The sequence below is a fragment of the Vulpes vulpes genome, chromosome 2 (genome assembly GCF_048418805.1).
Source record: "Vulpes vulpes isolate BD-2025 chromosome 2, VulVul3, whole genome shotgun sequence".
Taxonomy (NCBI): domain Eukaryota; kingdom Metazoa; phylum Chordata; class Mammalia; order Carnivora; family Canidae; genus Vulpes; species Vulpes vulpes.
Genome location: NC_132781.1, coordinates 62,071,836 through 62,090,097, shown reverse-complemented (window position 1 = coordinate 62,090,097; position 18,262 = coordinate 62,071,836). Strand labels below are relative to the sequence as shown.

Below are 18,262 nucleotides of genomic sequence, written 5' to 3'. Positions count from 1 at the left end.
CCACTGAGCGGGGAGCCTGACACGGGGCTGGATCTCAGGCCCCCGGGATCATGACCTGAGCCAAAGGTTGACACGTAACTGACTGAGCCACCCAGGCACCACCAGCATCACTTTAATAGTTTCTTAAAATATTAACATCACATAATGAATATAGTGCACTTACACTAACTTCAAGAACCCTATCTGTGAATGCTGTCTTAATCTGTTTCAGAGCATTTTTAGTTCTCTTATTAGTTATATGTTATATTTCTTGGCCCTTTAATTCCAGTCAACATCTATTGATTTTCCAAAACATAGTTAATATGTCTAAACTTCCTTTGACTTCCTTGCCAGCTTTTCTTTTTAAAGCTGTATATACCATTACTTCTACATTGTCTGAGTTTATTTATCTGCTTATTAAATATAAGGTTTTTATGCTTTGTTCGTAAGTTGATGCTAAAAACTGGAAACCATTAAATAGTCTATTTAATTGTGTGTTTATTTGCAATATTATTTACATCAATACCACAAATGGATTGACCAACGGAATGACTTACCATTAAAATCTCTTTCTTACCTACTAAGCTACAGAAAATCATGCCACTTTTATTTAGTTTGGGACATTTGGACTATAATTTTCTAGTATATCCTTCGGTTTTTGAGAGTTACCAATTGTCTTTCTTTTCCTGTGTTGGCAAATAAAGCATCTCCTTTCATCACACCACTAAACTGTTTCAGGCTCTTAATAATGCAGTTTTTGTAATAGAATATTCTGTTATCTTAAAAGTAAATTTCAAAAAGTCCTCTGGCTTAATCTTCCAATTGGATCTAGTTATTTCTAGGACTGATTCATGGCTGTCCACATGGGATCTCATTTTAATGTGATACTGGGTAAATTGAATTATTTCTAAAATACTATGTTTTTTTCTTGGAGTATTTTATGTTTTGCTGGGCTACATTCTTTTTTTATTGGGGTTCAATTTGCCAACATAGAGCATAATACCCCGTGCTCATCCCACCAAGTGCCCCCCTCAGTGCCCATCACCCAGTCACCCCAACCCCCTGCCCACCTCCCCTTCCACTACCCCTTGTTCGTTTCCCAGAGTTAGGAGTCTCTCATGTTCTGTCTCCCTTTCTGATATTTTCACTCATTTTCTCTCCTTTCCCCTTTATTCCCTTTCACTATTTTTATATTACCCAAATGAATGAGACCATATAATGTTTGTCCTTCTCCAATTAACTTACTTCACTCAGCATAACACCCTCCAGTTCCATCCACGTTGAAGCAAATGGTGGGTATTTGTCATTTCTAATGGCTGAGGAATATTCCATTGTATACATAGACCACATCTTCTTTATCCATTCGTCTTTCAATGGACACCAAGGCTCCTTCCACAGTTTGGCTATTGCGGCCATTGCTGCTAGAAACATCGGGATGCAGGTGTCCCGGCGTTTCACTGCATCTGTATCTTTGGGGTAAATCCCCAACAGTGCAATTGCTGGGTCCTAGGGCAGGTCTATTTTTAACCCTTTGAGGAACCTCCACACATTTTTCCAGAGTGGCTGCACCAGTTCACATTCCCACCAACAGTGTAAGAGGGTTCCCTTTTCTCCGCATCCTCTCCAACATTTGTTGTTTCCTGCCTTGTTAATTTTCCCCATTCTCACTGGTGTGAGGTGGGATCTCACTGTGGTTTTGATTTATATTTCCCTGATGGCAAGTGATGCAGAGCATTTGCTCATGTGCGTGTTGGCCATGTCTGTGTCTTCCTCTGTGAGATTTCTCTTCATGTCTTTTGCCCATTTCATGATTGGATTGTTTGTTTCTTTGCTGTTGAGTTTAATGAGTTCTTTATAGATCTTGGAAACTAGCCCTTTATCTGATATGTCATTTGCAAATATCTCCTCCCATTCTGTAGGTTGTCTTTTAGGTTTGTTAACTGTTTCTTTTGCTGTGCAGAAGCTTTTTATCTTGATGAAGTCCCAATAATTAATTTTTGCTTTTGTTTCCCCTGCCGTCATGGATGTATCAACGTGTAAATTGCCCTGGGTAACATTGACATTTTCACAATATTAATTCTGCCAATCCATGAGCATGGAATATTTTTCCATCTCTTTGTGTCTTCCTCCATTTCTTTCAGAAGTGTTCTGTAGTTTTTAGGGTATAGATCCTTTACCTCTTTGGTTAGGTTTATTCCTAGGTACCTTATGCTTTTGGATGCAATTGTAAATGGGATTGACTCCTTAATTTCTCTTTCTTCAGTCTCATTGTTAATGTACAGAAATGCCACTGATTATGGACATTGATTTTGTATCCTGTGCTGGGCTACATTCTTTTTCTTTTTTTTAAAGATTTTATTTATTTATTTATTTATTTATTTATTTATTTATTTATTTATTTATGAGAGACACAGAGAGAGAGGCAGAGACACAGGAGGAGGGAGAAGCAGGCTCCATGCAGGGAGCCCGACTCGGGACTCAATCCCGGGCCAGGATGGGATCCTGGGCTGAAGGCGGCACTAAACCTCTGAGCCACCCGGGCTGCCCATGGGCTACATTCTTAACATATATGTGCACATGTATGTTTGTGTTATTTCAGAATGGGCACTTGGGAGATAAAGTTTCTGAGACCTTGCATTTTAAAGTATTATTTTGTTTATATATTTGCACAGCGCTTTTGCTGAATAGGGATTCTTCAGGTGTAAATCATGGGGTCAAATTCTGGCTCAGTAAAGATTAGTTTATTGAAAGGATAGTGGTGGCTGCCGGAATCTTTAGGATGTTTGAAAAGCAGGCTGGGCAGCAGACAAGAAGCATAAGCAACTAAGAAATCAGTGACTTTCTGCTCTTTTACTGCTGTGACATATCACCATTTTATTATTCTGAGCTCCTATTTTTGTACTTTGAAATATTGGTCAATGTCATACTGATGACTTTCTCTTTTTTCTTTTTCTAGAAGTTCATCAATATCTGTTACATTGATTTTTTTTCTTTTTAGTATCAATAAGGCTTTCTTCTTTTTTTATATAACAATTTTACCATTATTGCACTGGGATTTTGGAAGAGATGAGAGACAATACATTTTATAAGGACAGTGGTGAATTGTTGTGTCCAGAGAGTATCTAGAATGAAAAAAGTATTGAAAAGCATGTCAAAGGGATATGGAGAAATCGGTAATATTTATTCCAAAATCTTAGGATGGGTGACATGGCAACAGTCTATCAACATGTCCAGGATTATAAGAAATCAGAGTGACTAATTTGGGGTCAGTGTAAGGAAAATGTTTCCTCTTTCTTTTCTGTACTCTCATCATGTGAGTTCATGTTTTCTATTCAAAGTCTTGCTTGGGCTTTGCCTCAAGATATAGAGTTACCATCCCTTATTTCATGCAGGACATTTCTCATTATTATAGTTGTTCCTCAGATGCCTTTCTTCTACCCTACCTTTACCAGAAACTTCCCCTTGCCCTCACATTTGTTATCATTACAAATTAGAAATTTACTGAGGAATTATGGAATAAATAAAGTCAGGAAGGACGGATGTGGAGAAATATGACTTACACTATTGTTAGGTTCAGAGCCAATGAACAAGATTAAGTGTGAGGGTCTTGAGGTTAAGCTTATTGGAAAACTTTCCATGAAGATGGATTTTTAAAAGTCATGGGTGACCAAAAAACAAGTATACCTTAAAGTTCACAGCTATTTTTAAAAGCAAACTTAAAAAGATTCCAGTCTCCAGATTATTTAGATGTGGTACTGTTTGAGGGTTGGAAGAAGGACTAAATTAATAGACTTCTAACCATGTCCCACAGGGTGCTAGGAGCTCTTAGGAGTGCAAGTCATCTATCACCTGGGGTGTGTGTGTGCATGTGTATGTGTATGTGCTAATCTTAGCGGTGGAGTTCTGGGGCTCCCATTCCCACTTCACTAAAGATGAAATAACTTTCATTGATCTCTGTGGGCTTCCACAAATGACTTTTACGTGAATAAAGACTATATGGTAAAAACTGGGGGAAACTGATGGGCTTAACATAGAGGCCAATACCAATATATATGAAGGCAGTAGAGACACTCTGATCAATGTTAGTGGTTTTGTTCCTCTTGAGTTCTTGCACTTGATTATACAATGATTTAGTGTGGGATTAGCCTTGGGAAGTTTTAAAATACAAAGAGAAACTGATATAGATTGTTTTTACCCTGTAGCAAAAGAGTCCCATATTTTTGTGAGGAAAATCAACTTTTTAAAATTCTAAATCTGAGGTCCTGGGAGTAGAAGAGGTATTGCAGTTAGTTAAATCCTTAAGGTGAAAGACTAGGCCATGAGAAATCCTAAGACCTTAATCCACGGGCATGTTAAAGCCACTTTCAGGCATACAACAGGTAAGTCTTAAAGATTTTCTATTTGGGGATCATAGATGTTCAGGTGTTTTGTTTTGTTTTTCTCTTTCTTACAGATGTACTTATTTGCTTTTTCCCCCCCCAGGGATCCAAACTGATTGAAAAGTGCCAGTCTCTCTTGGGAGGCAAATGATCCCAGAAAAATGTCAATATAGAGTCTTCGCTGAGATCTGCCTTTTGTTTTTCATGAGTAATGAAACTACAAATCAACAGCATCATTTTTCAGCTACTCACAATATTACTCAGGATACTAGCCTAGGCTTCACTAAATCCTTTTCTACTTAGCAGAGAAATCTCTGTATTGTAATCCGCATACAACCAGCTTACTTTCTCTCATAAGCTCTCAGCTTCTCAAAAGCAGCACCAGAAATAGGAAATCAAGGGACCTTTCAAAACCTCAGGTAGATGCAATGGGCTGCCACATCTGGCTGGGAGCTGGCTTCTGGGTTTCTAGAATGAAAAAGACCCCAGTGCAGCTTTGAAGCTTCTGTCGATAGCACTGCAGAAAATGATTATTGATTAACTGAATTGTATGTGCTTTATAATAAGTTACCTTTATAACTGCTTTGACTTTTTTTTTAAGAAGTATGGAACTGGGAAGGTATTTGGAACCACTTACAACATTTATTCATCCAATAGATTTTTAGTGGGTATCTGCTGTGTACAAGGCACTGTTCTAGGAGCTTGTGACCAAACAGATCAGAACAAAATCCCTATCTTCATAAAGTTTACCTTCTGGTGCAGCTTGGTGAAAACATATGTCTCTTCTTCTTTTTCTCTCTCTCTTTCTTTCATATCAGTTAGTCTTGAACGAATCAGGACTTTGCCTCATCCCTATGGCATTGAACACATTATGAAATCAAGAAAATATTTAACATTCTGTTTGCCAAGAGTCTTTGTGTTAATAGAAAAGCTCCAAAAGGTCATGACTGAGGTGAGGAATAGGTCCTATTGGCCGTGCATTGTCTCCTACATGCTAGGTAAGTCTGCTTTTGTAACAGCCAATGTCCTAAGACATGTAACTAGACTTAACTTCTGGCTTGTTATTGTCACTGGCTGCAGTAATAGCAATTAGCATGGCGCTGTGTGCCAGATATTATTGTAAGTTTTTCCCTGTAAAAACTTATTTGATCCTCATAACTCATAATAATCTAATGAGGCAGATACTATTATTAACCTTCTCATTCTACAGACCAACACAATGAGCGCAAAGAGGTTAAGTAGCTTGCCCTAGTATTTACAGGTGATTTGGAACTAGAATTCAAAGCTCAAGTTAATAAATTTAAGGGCTCCTGGGTTCCATTGTCAGCATCACATATATAGGGTAAAGATAAAAGGTGGAGGGATGGGAAAAATGGGTTGAGGAGGTTGGAGGTGAATTTAAAAATTTAAGAAGAGAGCACACATACAAAAAGGAGTTTACAAATATATATTAGGGAAAAGAGATGTGAGAGAAAGAATCAATGGACAGCAGAGAATGTGAAATTGAATGAACATGTGAGGAATTCTTCCAAGGCTGAGGCTTTAGCTGCAGAGTCAATGGTTAACTGGAGACAACCTAGATATTTGGTTAACTATTCACAGAAAGTCTTCTCAACACTGTGAAAAGAATATCACCACAATTTGCAATGAGTGCTTCAGGAGGATTTCTCTGGCATTGAGTTTTCAGATAATGATGTTCTTTGACATGACAAAGTAGCCCTAATGCACTAGTGAAGAGCCCAGTTGCTGGAGATGGATGGTCTCGATTTGAGTTCTGCCCCGACTCACCATCGTATCCTTATCCTTGTTGAGATCTTGTTGCCCCCAACTATTTAATTTTTGTCTTAAAACTAGCCAAACCAAATCACTCACCATCCCCTAAAACACCTCACACACCACCACATCTCTATCTGTTCAAACCCTGCCCAGTTTCTAGTCTTTGACCAGGGCCACTTCTTCCGTGACTTTCCCTGGTCTCTATGATCTTAGACTCCTGTGCATCACATCACCAGTCAGCTCTGCTCTTGTGACACCAGAAGTTTGAAATCTGCCCAGTGTTATAATTCCTTATGTGTTTGTCTCTTGTATAAATTCATTAGTTATCTGATTTTAGTATGTTCATATTATGCTCTGTAGCACCTAGCAGTGTATGAAATACAATAGAAACTTAACAAATGTCTTTTGGAATCTAATTTGCTAATGTATAAGAACATGTCAAAATAAGTGGAGTGCAGCTAAGATACCTTTTATGTGTAAAGTATTAGTCCTATAGCTTCTACAACTGTCCACTGAAGTAAGTACTTCTATTCCCATTTTACAAATGAGGACACATAAGGAATGCCAGATTGAGGGAATATAGTTTAGGGTGAGATCCTAGATTATAGCAGTTAAGAGAGAGAACTCTGGAGCATAATTCAAATCTTACCTAGCTCTTCTGCTAAAGACTTTAGCAAATCTCCTAACCTCTCCATGGCTTGCTCTCTTCTTCATCTATAAAATTGGGTTGAAAGGGTAATTTATTCGTGGGACTATAATAAACACTAAATCATCTAATATATATAAACCTTAAAACATACTTGGCAAATGGCAAGTATTATTAGTGTGAGTAATATGAAATTGCTGCTTTTGTAGGTTAAATTGACAATTTCAGATGGCTCAGCCTAATAGGTGTTAGCTATTATTATTTAAAAGACCAATGGATGCCATTGAGGGTTTTGTTCTAATTGCCTCTTATTCCTTTCTTTCCTTTCACACGTAGATATAGACCAACATAACAGTGGCAGTTACACCTGCCATCTTTTCCACCTCATCAACTGCCTTGAAAATGGACTTCTTTCTCCTTCATTTCCTGAAACCACTGTGAACAGCCCTAAACAAAATTCCATAGCAACACTGCCTTACTGTTTCATATAGCCAAGAGATAATGTATTTATATATTTCAGATAGCCAAGAGATAATATATTTACATATTTCAGATAGCCAAGAGATAATAAAATATACCACCAAATTCAGGGAAACCATATAGTAAAGATTCTATATTTCTTTAGCTACTGAGTCAGATTTGTGAAAAGGAGGTTTATATACAGGAGGTTTTTAGAAAAAAATATTTCATGTAACTCATTCACTCATTCTTTTACTCACTGATTCACTAAGTCACTAAGTCTTTTATTCAACTGATTTATATCAAGCACATCCTATACACAAGACAATATTAGGCACAGTGAAGTATACAAAGATGAATGCAAAAAGTCCTCTACCATTAATAAGTATAACATGATCTGGGATTGAATTCGCACTAATATGTAACTGGTAGTGAAATATTTGAGCCACCTAGAACAAGGATAAAGAGTTTTATGACAAAAGTTAATATTTTTATATTATGCAAAGATGCCTCTGAACAGATTTTTGTCTGTTACCTATTGCTATGTAACAAATTACCCTAAAATTTAGCAGCATACTACAAGAAACATTTCTTTTCTCATATGTTTTCTGAGGATCAGGAACCCAGGAGTGGGTTAGCTAGATTTTCTGGCTCAGGGTCTCTCACGAGGTTGTAATCAAACTGTTAGGGCTGTTATCTGAAGGTTTAATGGGGGCCAGTACACGGCCCACTCATCTGGCTTCAGACGGGAGACCTCAGTTGTTGCTGACTTTGGCAAAGGTCTCTGCTCCCATCACGCAGGCCTTTCTCCAGTGCTGCCCCCCTCATGGCAGTTGGCTTCCCCCAGAGCCCGTGATCCAAGAGAGTAAGCAAGGAGGATGCCACAGTGTTATATGACCTAGCCGCAGAATCACACACCGTCACTTCTGCTTTCTTCTATTCATTAGGATTGAGTCACTAGGTCTAGGCCCTGTGCAAGGTGACTTCTAGGCCCAATGTCTTTATGAATATATTTTAAAACTACCATGGAAGTGAAGTCAATGTCTTATTTAAAAATTTGATATTTCTGCATCTACTGGAACTCTGTGCTTGCATGTTCTTGCTACTTTTTGTTGGTAACTTTCATATTTTTAAAAGATTTTATTTCTTTTACAGACAGAGAAAGCATGAGCATGGGGAAGAGCAGAGGGAAAGGGAGAGGGAAGGGAAAAGAATCTCAAGCTGACTCTGCACTGAGTGCAGAGCCCACTGTGGGGCTCAATCTTATGACCCTGAGATCATGACCTGAGCCGAAACAGAGTCAGACCCTTAACCAACTGAGCCATCCAGGTCCCCCATTGGTAACTCTCTGATCATAACTTTTCCATTTCCTAATTTAAAAGTAACATGTGTTTATTATAGAATATTTAATAAGCATGGGAAAATAAGAAATGATTTACCCATAATTCTATAGCCCATATATAAGCACATTTAATGTTTTCTGGTTTGTGTGTCGACACAAATATTAGTGTATACACACACACACATATTTTACGGCTAAAAGATATTTTGAATTTTTGTATGTATATTCTTACTTAGATATATAAGAATTTTCTTCTATATTTAAAGTTCATTTGGAAACATAATTCTGGTGGCTGCATACCATTTCTATGAGTAAATGTTCTTTTCCTTCTTTAATTATTTTTTCCTATTTTTGATCATTTAAGCTATTTACTTTCTTTTACCACAACAGCAATATAATAAATATCTTTCATAATGTCTTTGTATGGCTTATTATTTCAATATAAGATCCTGTAAGTTAAATTATAGGATGAACTTACTACTGAATTGCTTTCAAGAAAAGTTAATATCCATTCCTATTTCTACCAGTAGTCTGAGTGACCATCTTATTGTAATTTGTTGAGTATTTAATATCACTTCTTAATCTTTGCTAATAGACCAAAAAGTGCATTTTCATTTTATTTTATTATTATTTTATTATTTTATTTTATTTTATTTTATTTTATTTTATTTTATTATTTTATTTTATTGACATCTCAGGTATTTTATTGACTCTTGGCTCCAAATTCACTGTTGGTTCTGTAAAAATGGTTGTGGAACCTTTAAAGGTTTTTTCCTTGGCATTTTGCATGATGTCATGCTTCGTCAGCAGAGGGCGGTGAAGGAACATTGTAGGAGAAAGTCTGGTCTGATTCCGGGCGGATGGCCAAGACTTCTGGGCCTGGGCTTCCCTCCACTGCTCTGCCCAGGGTGCTTTCTCCAGGGCTGATTGCCTGTAGGGTGCAGCTCTCTTGCCCATTTGTTCCCTCAACCCCTTCTCCACTTGCGGTGACATAGCCTGGAGCTACAGGCTGTACAGGTCTGTGCCCTGGTGCCAAATCACTGCTCCCCACTCCAGCTTCTCAATTCAGGGCTTGCTTACAGAGAGCCCTGCCCCAACCCCACCCCGGGATGGCCATCTGGGAAGCCACTTGCCCGGACTCTGCGCCACACAGCTTCGAAGACCCTTTGCCCAGTTCATGCACAGAGTTGTCCTGGGTTCCTGCAAAGGGTCCCTTGAGCCCCTAGTCCAGGTGCACCTGCAGCAGTACCCTCTATGCTTTCCTTGTGCCCCCAGACTTCCGGCAGACCCCCGGACACAGACACTCTGTGATCTGGGCCCGGGGCCTTCAGAGAATCCCCAAGGCCCTCTGCACACTTGCCCACTTCCCCCAAAGGGTATTCTCGTTCGACCTACGACTGTGGTGCTGGCAACCAGCAAACTGCTCCACCACCCATGGGCTGTACCCACAGCCTCTCCAGGGAACTTCAAACCTCTGATTCCAAACTTGCCCTTTTTGGGGTACTCTTCCCCAGCCTTGGTGTACCCTTTAGCACTCTCTTTCTTACTATTCACCTATCATCACAGCTTAATTCTTTATATTAAACCTCTGCTTAAATTACTGTGTTTCTGTCTCCTTATTGGACACAAAATAGTGAGGTTGATCACCGGTAAGATACAAGTCCCCCTCCCGCACTTGGTAGCTATTGGAATTTCCTCTCCTGTGATTTTAATTTTTATGTGGTTTCTTTTTTTTTTTTTTTTCCTATCCACATCTTGGTATTTTTCTTACACATCTTGTAGACTTTGTATTAATGATTAATCTGTCATTTATGGCAGGTACCTGACACTACTTAAATTTTTTTGTAAGCACACTGAATTTTAACTATTTCATTTGCCCAATTTTGGCAAGATGAGACCATTTTCTTATTAACTGATAGCTGGAGAGATAATGAAGCAAGCCTCTATTTTCGTCAAAAGATTTCCTTTCCTGGGACTTACCGATCATAACGCACTTTTACTTTCATCCAGTTTAGGTTTTGGTTTCAGTGACACTAGGAAGTAATACCTTGGTCTTAAAAATATTTTGCATTTTTATTTTGATAATTAGTCTTCCAACTTGGGCTTATTACATACAACCCTTATCCCTTAGTACATGCAACGTATCCAAACAATTTAATACAACGCTTTTGAGGAATACAAATGAAAGTAGCTTAGAGAATGGAACAGTGTTGCATAAAACTCCAATAAAATCAGAGATGATACCTGTGACATTCTCAGTGGTTTTATTTTTTGTTTGTTTTCCAATTGGTTTTAGCAGACTTTCAAGTAACTCATACCGTGGAATGAGTTGTCTTGGATAAAGAGAGCAGAGCTCCAGATTCCTTGCCTACCATCAGCTACAAGTTTTGCATTATCCTTTGTTTTCATTCGGCAACAAACGGTTACTGTGGGCCAAATCTTGTCCCAGCTGATTAAATATATGAGGTGTCCGTGGTAGACTTGTTTGGAAAAATAAAATTAATTCAACTGACTTTAAAAAAAAAATGCTCAAGAATACTTTGGAAGTCATGAGTAGAAAGAGTGGGGGGAAAGGAGGTTCAGGTTGAGAAAATTGCCAGTTCGGATTTCTTAAGAGTCCATAATCTTTTCCAACCCAAAGGACCACTAGCTCTGATGTTACAAATGGCCCAAAGTCATGGACTATAAAGAGACAGTCCTGGATTTCTCAAAGATGCTAGAGCTTTCAGGGAGCTGTGAAACACTCTTACCATGCAGTTCCTTGGTAGGGTAAGAATATGCCTCTTTATTTGCAGAGCTGGCTGCTTTTACTTCTGAATCACGTCTGATAACCAGTTGATGGTGTTTTAGTTCTCCTGACAGTTCAAGCTAAAAGAAGTTTAGGGTACTTGACATCTGAAGACACCATTTAGATTCGAGTTCTTTGAGTGTTTTAAAGTATTTGGAATACACAGTATCCGAGCTTGTTCCAGTTACTGAAACTAAATTCAAGCCCCTTTCAGTGCAGCTATGAACCCTAGTTAACCTCATCACTTCAAAGACAGGCTTCCTCAACATTAAATTGCCTACAAATTCAAGTTCATATGTATTTGTATGAACTCGGCTATGGAATGTATGCACTCATCAAATAGCAATATCCCTCTGATTTTGTTGAAGTGTTTCAGCAATTGCAGGCTGTACTGCTAAACCGTTGTTTCAGTTTTTACTGCCCGTTTACTTTGAAGACATTTCAGTATAATAGCCTTTTCTGTACGGAATCTGAAAATGAGAAGGAGAAAAAGAGTTATTAAAAATTGAACACATTTTAGTGCACTGGACCTCTTAAAGGAATGGGTGCCCAGCATGCATGCTCCTGACTTACTTGGCTATTGTTCTTTGGATCTCTTTCTTTTCTTCTTCATTTAATCTTTGAAGGATGGATTCCAGGAGAGAAAAATGAAAGTTAATGTACTGAGCCACCTGGAAAAGGAAAACACAAAATGAAACAAAAAAGAAAGCAGATTCTGTGAAAGGTGCTAAGTCAAGAGGAAGCAAAGACAGATTCAGGGTAACAATATCCATACATCACTGCTAATTTCTTCTGCATCTTTATCCATGAGGAAAATGCGAGCATTCTCTTTGGAAGGTCCCTGCAGGAGCCTATGCAGTAGTGGGACATCTGTCTTCTTTAGCCGTTTCCGCTCTGCAAAGGAAAACAAGAATCATCTACAGTCAGGAGTCCATCCTAGAGAAAGAGAAGAAATGTAAGTCATCCATTCATTTTCTCTCTAGCTCACGTTGGAAGAAGACCGAAAAATTATTCATTTTATCAGAATGAAGCATGAACAGAACATACAAGAGGAGGCACTCATTCAAATGAGTAAATTAAAATTGAAACCTTTCCAAAAAAAAGTACAAATGGACTTCTTTCTCTTGCTATCTCTTAAATTTGATTTGTATCTCATAGAATTCATCCTTACCTTTGATTTGGATGTTCAGGTATATCCCCAGTCCCATTTATGCTTTTATCAAGTAACACTCCCATAAAATTCTTTTTCTTAAATGATTTTATTTATTTATTCACGAGAGACACAGAGAGAGAGGCAGAGACACAGACCAAGGGAGAAGCAGGCTCCATGCAGGGAGCCCGACATGGGACTTGATCCTGGGTCTCCAGGATCACACCCCAGGCTGAAGGCAACACTAAACCCCTGGGCCACTGGGGCTGCCCCCCAAAATTCTTAATAATTTTTCATTCATTCAACAAATGTTTATTGATTCTTTCCTAGTTCGGTTACTGTATTTCCATATTCCCAGTTGTTCAGGTCTAAAATTTTGTAATTATCTTCAATGGTTCCTCTGTTTCTCATTCCAATGCAATCCTTGGGTCTTTCTTAAACATATACTCATAATGTTTCACATCACAGATATTTTTATTATTTCATTTATCTGAGGGCTTCATCCATTCAGCCATAATAATGAAATGAGAAAGAAAATAACTTCCAATCTGCTGTATTCCTAGAATTTCAAATTTCCTAAAGTTATAAATTTCCCACCCACCAAAGCACTTCCAGCTTTCTGTCAAAAGAGTTTCACATCCATGATTTCATTTTTATCAGAATGAAGCATGAACTGAACACATTGCCTTTACATCCATCTCCTTCCCCCCTTCTTCAAATATTTTTTGAGTTCCTACTGTGTTTCAGGCATTGTTTTCTGTGCTGGGCACCTTATAAAACAGAATAAAATCACTTCCCCTGTGGACCTTACATTCTAGTGGAAGACACAGATGCTAAGGAAGATAGACCAATAAAACATGTCATATATTGGTGACAAACATTCAGAAGAAAAATAAAGCAAGGAAAGGGGTAGAAAGAATGTGTATGTGTAAATAGGTATGCATAGGGGACAAGTATGCAATTATTGATGGGGTGGCTTCAAAAGGCCTCACTGAAGACATGGCATTTGAATAAAGACTGAAGGAGTTGAGGGATGGAACCAGGGAGCTATTTGGGGGAAGAATGTGTTCCAAACAGAGTAAGTAAATAAGGCAGGCACCTTCCAACTCAGGGCACACCTAGTGCTATCCAAAAGCAACAAGAGACCAGGGTGGCTAACATGAAGATGATGGAAGGGTTACTAAAAGTTGAAGAAAACATGTAGTGGGACCAGCATAAAGACTCTGGCTTTACTGTGGGCAAGAAACACCCCCCGTAGGATTTGAGAAGTGATGTGACATAGTCTGATTTACATTGTTAAAGAATAATCTGTCTGCTATGTTGACATAGACTGAAAGGGGCAAAAGGTAGACCAGTTAGTCCTTTCTACATTGTCACCAATGAAATCAATTACCCTGGGCTACCAAAGTTCCAAGAATCAGAACTGTTCTCATCCCCTGTGTGGGGCTTGCCCCAGGAAAAAGTTAGGAGAGGATCTAGAGCACAATTAAAGTAATATTATCCATTCTTGCTTCTATAGAATTAGAGTTCATTGCTTTAATTCCTCTACATTTCTGAAGCAAGGGAGAAACCCAATAATTCAGCTTATCTTATTAACCCACTAGGATCCTCTTCTGACCTCTACATCTTACATTAACTTGGTTTTGCATCCTCAGTGTGTTACATTCTTAATATCACAGAGCAAGGTTTCTTGCTTCATAACTTTGTTTCTGGGATAATTATCAGAAATACATATTCCCAGACTGTTCCTGGATCTGGATAGTTTGGGAATATTTATTTTAATGCACATATCAGGTAATTCTGAAATGGACTAGAAGTTGAAAAACACTTGATCATGAGTTAGTTGATACAAGGTATTAAATGCACCTGTATTTTCCAGATTAATACCTAAACAGGTGCTATTGATTCCATTCTTTTCTCTGTCCCTGATCCCTAAAAGGTGGTAGTTATGATTATCTTCTGGATTTTATGTATTAGAATTTTGACACAAAAATTGAAATAAAACATGATTTTTCCGGTAAAATTTTAAAGAACTACATTTTTGCCGTGAAAATAGACATTTTATCTGATTATAAAAAACAACAACTCATGCTGTCAGGAAGGGAAAAGATGATAACAAAGGTACAAATTTTCAGTTATTTGTAGAATAAGTTCTGAGGATCTAATGTCCAGCTTGTTGACTAGGGTTAATAATATGATATTGTACATTCAAAAGTCGCCGAGAGTAGACCTGGAGCCTCTGACACACACATGAAAAGCTTTAACTATGTAATGTAATGGATGTGTTAATTATCTTGATCTTGGTAATCATTGTATAACGTAAATGTGTATCAAATCATCATATTGTATACTTTAAATATATACAATTATATTTGTCAATTATTCCCAATGATTCTTTAATAAAGTTTTTTAAAAACCACACATGCTATTGTAAGTTGAAACCACGGAGACAAGTACAAAGCAGAAAGTAAAAATCACCTGGAATCCCAGAACTCTGAGACATCAGCCTTATTACCCTTTGTGGGGTATAAGCCCCTTCGTATGTGTCTTTGTGCACAGACACAAACACAATACATAAAGGTGGTCGTGTGAAACTTGCTATTTTTATTGTAGCATGTAGAGGTCAGAAGAGGATTCTAGGAGTTAAGACATGTTTTTTTTTTAAATGATTTATTTTTTGCTTCTGTGTTTCTCCTTTTTCCATCCTCTTCTCTGCATTCCCCCAGCCTCCTAGTTGGGTAATTGATGCTCATGACTCAGCATCTATCATTTAATACCTTTCTCTCTGGTCATATGATCTTATATAACACATATTTAAATGGATTTGTAATTCTTTTACAAAGATGGGATCATATTATGTACATTTTTAGGCATGTTGCATTTTTCACAGAATAGATATTATGGAATTCCCTCCATTTAACTTGTATACATCTAACAACTCCATTCGATGGCTGCTTAACAACCACTTATGCAATCATTCTCCTATAACAGCTGACTTTGTCTTTAATTTGTTGTCATTATAAATAGCCTTGCACATAAATCTGTAGGTGTTAGTCCTTTCATTTTTGTGGAATAGATTCTCACCAGTGGGATTGCTAAGTTAAAGGATACATATCCTGTAAATGTTAATAATGTTAGAATAAATTCCAAAAAAGTAAAAGCAGTCATATTTTCATCAGAATTGCATGAAAATACCCTTTTACCTTTCACCACACCAGGCATAGGTAGAATCCTTCTGAAACGTTCTGCCAATCTGCTAAATGGGAGCTGATATTGCATTGTGGGTTCTGTTTTCATTGAATTGTCTTTTTGTTACCATTTTGCAAGAACTCTATTATTATAGGTATTAACCTTTTATCTGATAGTTTTCATAATTTGCTATTTGTATCTTTTACATTTTTATAGAGTCTCTTTCTGCTTTTTATTTTATACTTTTTAGTTTTTCCTAAAAAAGTAAAATATGAATATATACATATACACACCCTTAGAATTTTTAAAATTCATATATTTCTTATTTTCAAAGCTTCAATTTATAAGGACTTTAATTTTATATACTTTTAAAGATCCAACTTTCATTTTTTTTACATTTACATTTTTGTCCTGGCATCAAAATGTATTATTTTATTCTTTTTTTAATTTTAATTTTAATTTATTTGTTTTTATTTATTTTTAAGATTTTATTATTCAATAGAGAGAGAGAGAGGCAGAGACACAGGCAGAGGGAGAAGCAGGCTCCATGCAGGGAGTCCGATGTGGGACTCGATCCTGGGTCTGCAGGATCACGCCCTGGGCCGAAGGCAGGCGCTCAACAGCTGAGCCACCCGGGTGTCCCAGTATTATTTTATTCTGTTCAATTTCCTGTTCAAACACTCTAACTCTTTAGCCGGAAGTATTTCTACAATTTAACATAATTTTTTCAGCTTTAGGGTTTTTAAAAATTTCATTTTAGTATTTCTTTAGCTTTTTCTCTAATCTCTCTTTTATCCCTGCTCCCAGCACCCCATGTGTAGCCTCTTCCCAATGTCCAGCTGCCAAACTTTTGCTCCTGACCACCAAGTTGTGCATATTTTTCTCTACTGAGGGAGAACACTCTACAATGTCGCAGACACAGTGCTAAGAAAGCGGTAATAAGATCAGAGAGAGATGGCTTGCATTGATGGCTCCAGTAAGAGCTAGAATGAGAAGGGAAAGTCAAAAAGAAAGAGGTATAGAAGTCAACAACTTCAGTGCATAACAATCCTTGGGAACTTTCCACAGACTCTCCCAGGTCCGACCACCATTCAGGTAATTTAATGTCTGGCCAAATAGCAAATGAACTCTTTTGTATTATAAGCTCTTCATAAGCTCTTCTAGGATACCTTATTCTTAAGTTATCTTCCTCTGAAATTGAGATATGAATAATCTTCTAAAACACCCTCCCTTGTTTCCATCTTGCTCTTTTCTTTCCCCTTCTTCCACAGAATGAGGTTTAACTGTCTTCTGCCTCCCCCATGGACATAAAACTACAACCTCCTGGAATCATATAAAAAGAGTGATCAAACTTACCACCTGTTGCAAAAGTAATGTAAAGTGCAAAATCTTGGGCACTGTTTTCAATCTGTCAAGGCAAAAAAATAAACGTACATGAATTCTTTCATATTTGATTGATTGGTCATTGTCAGATGTTTTCTAAACTAACCTGACCCAAATAATCTGTTTCCTCACTCTCATTTTGCACTTTTAGACATGAAAACAGCTCTGCTCACTAGGGCTAAAGTAATTTCTCAAGGCTCATTTACAAAGAGATGTTATACTTAAGAAAGAATTCTTCAGAAGTGAACAACTTAATTTAGACCACATGTTGATAGGTCTTTTTCAGAAGAGTGCATTTATGTATCTGCAGTTAAATTATATACAATATACTTCTAGCTCAGTTTTGCGATAAAGATTACCTTAAATTTTTGGAGAAGTTGCTCTATTACTTCTTCAGTCCTCATATTACTATTTATTCTGACCTTAGTTTCTGATCCAAAGGCTGGAGTGAAAATCGATGTCTGGGAAGAAAACAAAGTTCTTAACATTACATCAAACTAACAAGAATCAATATGTTGAACCTGGCCTTCTTACCTTCTTATGTGGAAAAAAAAAATCCCAAATCACCAGTTTAAAACTTTTGTTCTTTTGTGCTTGCTTTCTTTGTTGTTGGGATATTATGTATCCTTCTAAGCAGCTTTACATTGTTTGTTTCTAGAGTAAGTTAGGTAAAACATCATTTGAGGATGTTCGAAACATTTTCATTTAGATAATCATCTCATTCTTCAATGTGGTTCAAGATTTTAAATTAAATTAACTATAACTAAACACAAATACAAAGTAATATGAATAGTGTTCCAAGACTCTAGAAATGAGTTCGGTTCAGCAGACATGGAGATGGGTGGGCTCTGGGGTGGCTCAGTGGAATGTTTTATTGGGAAATCAGTGAGTAAATATCAAAGTGCATATATGCACAACATTTGTGTGAATGGAAATATGGGTATGGAAATAATTTTTTGAAGCAGATCTATGGAGGATTTCTGGAATAAACTCTTGCTAAGTGTGAGAAAATTCAGTGTTTGTGCACATTGTGAGGCATTAATGAGTCACTCTGTGAAACATCTGACTGGTGCTTATGAGTTCTATGGAGTCCTGTAGACCCATATGTTCATCTAGTACTAGGGCGAGAGTATGTTACATATATGATTATGTTGTTTATATGAAGAATATT

General features: G+C 37.4%; 2 protein-coding genes across 6 annotated transcripts in view; one reads left to right on the top strand and one right to left on the bottom strand.

The window, feature by feature from the left end:
- Nucleotides 1-8,999, top strand: part of LOC112909244 (alpha-fetoprotein-like) — a 53,859-nt gene extending 44,860 nt beyond the window's left edge. For both annotated transcript variants that reach the window (XM_025985106.2, XM_072748793.1), the window contains exon 14: nucleotides 4,462-8,999. In XM_025985106.2, the coding sequence (XP_025840891.2) occupies nucleotides 4,462-4,509 (48 nt within the window). In that variant the 3' untranslated portion in view covers nucleotides 4,510-8,999. The remainder of the gene's footprint in view (nucleotides 1-4,461) is intronic.
- A 1,630-nt stretch (nucleotides 9,000-10,629) lies between these two features.
- The window catches only part of RASSF6 (Ras association domain family member 6), a 43,531-nt gene continuing 35,898 nt past the window's right edge, over nucleotides 10,630-18,262 (bottom strand). For all 4 annotated transcript variants that reach the window (XM_072748792.1, XM_025985116.2, XM_072748790.1 and 1 more), the window contains 5 exons: nucleotides 17,451-17,552; nucleotides 17,065-17,116; nucleotides 12,145-12,263; nucleotides 11,943-12,040; nucleotides 10,630-11,839 (listed from right to left, as the gene is read on the bottom strand). In XM_072748792.1, the coding sequence (XP_072604893.1) occupies nucleotides 11,764-11,839; nucleotides 11,943-12,040; nucleotides 12,145-12,263; nucleotides 17,065-17,116; nucleotides 17,451-17,552 (447 nt within the window). In that variant the 3' untranslated portion in view covers nucleotides 10,630-11,763. The remainder of the gene's footprint in view (nucleotides 11,840-11,942; nucleotides 12,041-12,144; nucleotides 12,264-17,064; nucleotides 17,117-17,450; nucleotides 17,553-18,262) is intronic.